Source organism: Morus notabilis, unplaced genomic scaffold, assembly GCF_000414095.1.
Source record: "Morus notabilis unplaced genomic scaffold, ASM41409v2 Scaffold336, whole genome shotgun sequence".
Classification (NCBI taxonomy): Eukaryota; Viridiplantae; Streptophyta; class Magnoliopsida; order Rosales; family Moraceae; genus Morus; species Morus notabilis.
In genome coordinates this window covers 90048-97510 of record NW_010367552.1, presented here as the reverse complement: position 1 = coordinate 97510, position 7463 = coordinate 90048, and the positions used below count along the sequence as shown (strand labels likewise).

Sequence of the window (7463 nt, the reverse complement as noted above, 5' to 3'; positions counted from 1 at the left end):
TTCTTTTACCAACTAATCATGTGATCTGTGTGTGATTAAAATTGTTTTAAAAAAAAATGATTGTCGTTTTATGGAAGTACCAAAGTTGCAACAAATGATAAGTTCAAGGGTCAGTTTTTTGCCATTTAAATAGTAAGGAGCAAAATAAGACAAACCCCTTATCAAGGACTTAAATTAAAATTAACCCAAAGGCTTTAAGCAATAAAGCGACATGTCATTGCCGTGCCCTGGGTTTCCTGGCATGAGTTTGCAAAGGACGTATCGCTTTTCCGGGGAATTTGCTGTCGTTTATTTTGAGAAACGCGGTTTCGTCCGGGCTGTAAAATTTTGACTAAAACGACATGCAATTTCTATAGCAGTTTACTTTTGTTTGTTAAATATAAAAAGGACATCATTCGAAGAGTACTGCCTTCTAAGAAACAAGAAGCAAAAAGGATCTCGTTTCTTTGATAACAACAGCACCTGGAATATTTATATCTACAGACTTAACAGTTCCTGGACATGAGCTTATATTCGTGAGATCGAAAAGAAAAGGCATTGATCTAGAAGGCAAAAAGAATTTACTCGAAAAATTTTCAGAATTTTAATCTCACATGTCACAAAGCTAATTAGTCCACCAAACAAGAACCTCGGAAGCCAAGACTAGTTGCTAGTTCTTATCACACCACAAAACCTGAAATCAAAATATCAAACAAAGATTTCAAAAGTAAAGCTGGAAATTTGCTCAGGTAATCTACTGAGATAGACCTCTACTAAGATAGCAACACTGCGAAGAAGCCGTTTTGCTACTTCAACTACTGACAGAACTGCTCAACGGCAGTCACAATTTGGGCAGGCTGAACCACAGTCCATTCTTCCAATGTCCCGGCATACGGGGTTGGCACATCCTGCGAAGACAGACAAACAATTGGGGCGTCCAAGTAGTCATGGAAGTTCTCATTGATTGCGGATGTTAAACTGGCACCAATTCCACCAGTTCTCATGCACTCCTCCACAATCAGAACACGATGCGTCTTCTTCACCGAGTTCCCGATTGTGTAAAGGTCAAATGGCTTCAATGACCTGATATCAATCACTTCAGGGTCATAACCCTTGTTCACCAGAGTTTTTGCAGCCTGCATCACGTGATACCTCATCCGGGAATATGTTAGTATGGTGATATGTTCTCCAGGCCTCACCATCTCAGCTTCCTCAAGATTGCATATATATTCTTCATCTGGGATTCTCTCCTTGAGGTTGTAAAGCAACACATGCTCAAAGAGTATCACAGGGTTCTCACTTCGGATGGCAGCTTTCATCAGGCCCTTGGCATTGTAAGGAGTCGAGCAGGCAACCATCTGAATTCCAGGGATGGATTGAAAGTACGACTCCAGACGTTGCGAGTGCTCGGCACCAAGCTGCCGACCCACACCACCAGGCCCACGGATGACTATTGGTATCTTAAACTGACCACCGGATGTGTAGTGGAGCATACCACAATTGTTAGAAATTTGGTTGAAAGCAAGAAGGAGAAATCCCATGTTCATACCCTCAACAATTGGCCGCAGACCAGTCATGGCAGCTCCAATGCCCATACCTGTGAAGGAGTTCTCAGCAATAGGGGTGTCAAGAACCCTGAGATCACCATACTTCTCAGCCAAGCCTCTGGTGACCTTGTAAGAGCCTCCGTAGTGGCCAACATCTTCACCCATAACACATACAGTGGGATCCCTGTCCATTTCCTCTTCCAATCCTTCTCTTAGGGCTTCAAAAAGTAAGAGCTCATGCCTGAAAATAGCAAACATATCTCCTTAGGTTCAACCTCAAATCGATATGTATTATTATTTAATAGAAGCTAGAAATTTCTTATAAACCAAATAACCAATCAATAAAAATAGAAGGTCATGTGGCACAAAAGGAACCGTAGAGACATAATGCATTTGTTAAGATCAAACAAGAGTCATTTGATTTGTCTAAGACTAGAGATGCTGAAAACTTGGCTTGAAATGTTATGCATCTTGGTGTGAAGAAAAATCACTTACATCGCCGCTGCATTCAATAACAGAAATGAAATAAATAAAAGCATGACTCTTTAAAAGAACTATTGGCACAACACCAATAAGATATCATTGTGTGTTTCAAATTATAATTTGCAATTAAAAGTCTTTAAGCATAAAGTCACATAAAACAAAAATTCCGGTGACTCAACTAAGCAAGATTGCTACAATCAGCAACCTACTTGATTTCTCCGTAATTAAATGATTTAGAAGACAATAAGAAACAATAGTTAACTACCAGAAGACGATTTTCTAAACTGCGACTAAACAAACATATAAAAGCTGATCATGGATCTCAAGCAATAAGGGTGAAAGGAAGCAGAAAGGGAAAGAAAAGAAAAGAGAAATGGCCTTTTCTTTGTCTTGAATACGTCAAATGACATGGATTGGATTGGGGTGTGGATTGGGCTTGGGAGGACACAGGTCTGTTCCCATATTGTACAATAAAAAATAAAAAAAAAAAGCAAAAGAGATAGCCAATAGTAAACGAGCAGTGATGCACATCATAAAAGTTTTATCCTTGATATTATGAATGCAGATGTGTCAAAATTTTGTAGGTTTGATAAAACTGACATTGCTGTTTTTATCTCAGCTCTTTTAGTCCCAAACAAGTCATATTTTAGTTTCATGATGAAATGTTATCTCATGGCATGTACCATTTTCCATAATAAAAACAGGTTAACCACACTTTACCCAATGCTGACCTACTTTTCACCCACCACTATAGAATCATAAAACAATAACTTAGTAACAACCTTCAATTTTCCTGCCTCAGTCACACTTAATTAAATCTCACAACAACTTTATAGAATAAAACCCTATGAGTAGGACACAATTTTAAACCGTTAGATCATTATCAGAATTATAAACAATTTAACGGAACTTGATTAAGATACACCACTTCAATGCATGAAGAATTTCCTACCACAAAATTCTCTTAATGTTCATCATCCTAAGTTATGAATTGGAATTGCATTCTCCCAAAGCAGTACCCAAGAAAACAACAGAACTATCAAATCCAACATTGCATGCTTGAGAATCAGTAACAACAGAAACATAAACCATCCATACCCGGGTTTCGATGCCGTCGAAGATGCAGAGCTGTCCGCCTTCGTCTGCCCAAATAGCAATTCCCAAAAAAATCATAACCAAGAACAAAAAGGAAACGAAAACCTTAAAACCAAACAAAACAAGAAAATGAAAGAAAGGAAAGAGAGTATTTAACTGCAACGGCGTTCACAACAAGGTTATCGGCACGGCGAGCTATCGGGGTCGGCTTCATCTCGGATCTGACGCAGAAAAAGCTTGCTTTCCTCTCTGAATCAAAATCAAACAATCAAAAACCCACATTGAAAGACAAAACCAGAAAATGGCGAATCAAATAGTGATTACATGATTATATTCGCAAATACCTGAGAGAGATCTGCGAGACGGAACGAGTAATTTGGTGGAGTCGAAGGAGTTGGACGACAAGGCCGTGGCGGTTCCGGGGCTCTGAAAGACGGTCGCCATTTTCGATCTTGTAGCTCAAACGGAAGAAGAGAATATGGAATTGAAGGACGGAAATATAGGAGCTTGTTTATGTATTATGTATATATGAAAGAACGAGAAGGGGAAATTTGAAGGGAAAGAAAATTGGGCGGAGAATCTGAGGAAGAAAGGAAGGAAAAATTAGTTGTTTTTTTTTTGCGGGGGTTTGTAGTTTTTACGTTCTTCTTATTAAGCTTAGCGTTGGGCGATTTAATTGAAGGAAATGGAATGCATTGTCTGCCACATATCACCAACAAGCTTTGCATAGTTTCCATCGCCTTTTCCCCCCTTCTCTCTCTGTTTTTTCTCTCGTTTTTTTTTTTTTTTTTTTTTTTTTTTTTTTTTCTTTTTTTTTTTTCTTTTTTTTTTTTCTTTTTTTTTTTTCTTTTTTTTTTTTCTTTTTTTTTTTTCTTTTTTTTTTTTCTTTTTTTTTTTTCTTTTTTTTTTTTCTTTTTTTTTTTTCTTTTTTTTTTTTCTTTTTTTTTTTTCTTTTTTTTTTTTCTTTTTTTTTTTTCTTTTTTTTTTTTCTTTTTTTTTTTTCTTTTTTTTTTTTCTTTTTTTTTTTTCTTTTTTTTTTTTCTTTTTTTTTTTTCTTTTTTTTTTTTCTTTTTTTTTTTTCTTTTTTTTTTTTCTTTTTTTTTTTTCTTTTTTTTTTTTCTTTTTTTTTTTTCTTTTTTTTTTTTTTTTTTTTTTTTTTGTTTTTGTTTCAATAATATTGGTTTGGATCAAGTGAAATGGTTTCATTTGTCTTTAGGTTTGATTGATGAGCAAGGAGAGGGATTTTGCCACGTGTGATTAGGAGGGTAATGGTGTCATTTTGTTATGGTTTAATCTTCGTGAAGGATACGTGGTGGATTGTGATTGGGGGAGTTAGGGTGTTTAGATCGGATTGTATGCTTTGTGTGAATGGTGTGTTGGTTAGCCTACCTGGACCAACCCTAACAAGCAGCTCGTTAATGTTCCAACTGTCTTTGTGCACAGAGATCAGCTGAGGTGGACTCATGCTTGCATCTAATTGGTCAATGGTTGCATTGCGTCGATGTACAACTATGCAACTTCGGCTCGGCCAACCCGCCCCAACCCGACCTCTGCTTTTAATAAAGAGAAAATTAGGTGGCATACCACAATTATTTTATATGTTTTTAAATTTATACTACAACATTTTTGTGATTTAGATTTATACTACAGGCATGTTTAGTTCGCTGATTTAAATTTTTAATTTGAATTAAGATATAATTTTATGTGATAATTTTTAATTGTAACAAAAAAGTTAGATGTAATTATTTATGAGAATTTTTTATTATAATAAAACTCGAATTCTAAACTCGAATCGGTGAAATGAACGAGTTTTATAACTTTTTTGTGGTTCAAATTTATATTTTGTTTTGTTGGACAAATCCAAAACTTCATTATGTTTATTTGACGAATTGTCTATTTCACGTCATCTTTGTATATCTATGTTCAATTTTATTTTATTTTATTTTTTTTTACATCTCCGCAGCATATCTTCAAAATATATATATTTCAATTATTACAAATATAATACCTCATCAACATATTTTCATTGCATCCTTAATGTTCATGAGTTATCATGACATGTGAATATCATAGCCAAGATTTTGTTACAGTGTTCTCTCTCACAAAATTCAATTTTAATTTTTTGTGTTATAGTATTTTTTCTCACATAAATTCACTTTTCAACTTAAACCAGCAAAATAATGTAATTCATGGTTGAGAAGGAACTCAAGCAAGATTGTAAAGGTCACTCATTGTTTTTAGGATTGATTCATTAAATGCCCTTTAAATTTTGTACCATTTTTTAACATGCCCTGATATTTTGAAAATGGTTCATTAGTTTAAGCTCTTAAATTACGTACCTTAATTCAAAATGTCCATATATTTATAAAATTAACAAAATAATGATGTGACACTACTTTTACTAATATAAATGTCTCCTAAACTATTGATTTTAAGTTAACTTGCTACATAAATTATTATTTTTATGTCAACTTCAAATATCACGGTACAAATTGACATAAAATCAATAGTTCAAGGGCATTTTGGAAAATATTATTTCATACAAGACGAAGATCATGAATGTAGTGCAACAAGTCCTAGTATTAGGGCAATTGGAAAACAATTTATAAAAACATGTGGTGTGGTTCAAATGTGTAATATTGATGAGGATCCTGTGACCTTGAGTTTTGATTCCATGAGCTTAGGAATTGAACAAAGTTCATATGGTCATAATCATCCGAATAGTCGTCACATTAGATCTATTTCATAACTACAAAATCAAGATAGTTTGTTTATTATATTAGTGTATTTCACCATAGGTCAGTATTGAAATGTCATTATACATCCTTAAAGACGATTCGACAAGTTGGATAAACTAACAGTATCCAACATGGGTTAACAGTGGAAAGAGATCGAGAAACATACATGTGACACATCAACAACTACCTTCAGAATTATTCAATGGTAATATCTTAGTAATTGTATTGTTTATATCAATATCAGAATCTACCTAATACTTTCCAACATACTAGAAACTCGTTTTTGTATTGAAAGCACTTTGAGTCTGTCTATGCTCCATTATGTTTGGTAGTTAATTTTCATACAATATATTGAATTATCTTACCTTGTTTGTACTAATTGTGTAAAATTATATTTGAATCAAAATCTATTTATAATTATGATAATTTTTTACTGTACTATTTGACATAAATCTCATTTTTGACGAAAATGTATTATTTTTGTAACGACCTGACTTTTCATATTGTTAATTAACTTAGTTAAACATTTGAATACTCTAAGGCCATGTTTGGAATTGATCCCGTTTTCATTTTTCACATTTTTCAAGAAAGAAAAAATGAAAACATTTTTAAAACGGTGTTTGGTGCAATAAAGACAAAAAAGAGAAATGAAAATAATTTTTTAGTTTAGTGTAAAATGAGAGAGAAATGAAAAAATGACTTTTAGTCATTTTTCATTTTTTGTTTTCGTTTTCTCGTCTTTCGAACAGAGAAAAAGAGAAAGAGACATTAATGAGTTTTTTTATACTGAAAATAATCTCTTAATAAAACTACCAAACACATTTTTAAAAATAATTTCTATCTGAGATTGAAAACGTTTTCATTTTTATTTTCATACAAAAAACAAAATCATTTTGGAACGAGTTCTAAACGCATCCAAATTTCTCATATCAAACTTCACCGACTTATAAAAATTTTGAATATGTTTTTTTATATGTGACATATTTCTGACAAGCCATAAGAGATAAATAATAATAATTGATACACGTATGAAAGCTTTAATACAGTTTTAGCGAAAACTAGATTAAAACATTTTAACTGAAGACTCAATCTCACACTTTGTGTAGGAGAACGTAACGTTATGATATATACTTAAGATTCAAGATCACAAATGTTTAATCAATTTTAAAAGGTATACTAAGCGTTAACGAAGATGATCATGAAATATATAATGATAATAATAGCATGGATTGATTGTCAGTCTAACGGATAATGAAAGCATTATATGTCCTTCTAATAAGATGTGCAATTGAAAACGAAAGATCATAACCACATGTCTAAGTGTTTAATATAGGAAGACTTGTCCTATAGATGCAAGTATTTAAATCATGGAAGCCTAACATACTAGAATAGCAGTCTTATAAAGTTTATAATAGAATGGAACTTAAATGCAGAATTAATTGCTGGTGGTATCTATAATCCCCTTGTTGACCCCATTGCTCATGCTCCACCCTGCCAGCCCATCAAAAGGGTTTAAGTGGTGGGCTTCTTGCCTGAATTACCTATAGCATGAACAAATATGAGTGAGCTTTAGCTCAACAAGTACGAACTCAATCTCACAAAATAGTTAAAAGATAAATTC

At 33.3% G+C, this 7463-nt stretch overlaps 1 protein-coding gene across 1 annotated transcript; it reads right to left on the bottom strand.

The window, feature by feature from the left end:
- Window positions 1-559: 559 nt before the first annotated feature.
- LOC21404496 (pyruvate dehydrogenase E1 component subunit beta-3, chloroplastic) lies at window positions 560-3867 on the bottom strand. The gene is made up of 4 exons (XM_010112650.2): window positions 3449-3867; window positions 3262-3353; window positions 3108-3151; window positions 560-1767 (listed from the first exon to the last, which is right to left on the bottom strand). The coding sequence occupies exons 1-4, from the start codon at window positions 3546-3548 to the stop codon at window positions 795-797; spliced, it is 1209 nt and encodes a 402-aa protein (XP_010110952.1). The 5' UTR covers window positions 3549-3867; the 3' UTR covers window positions 560-794.
- Between the last annotated feature and the right edge of the window lie 3596 nt (window positions 3868-7463).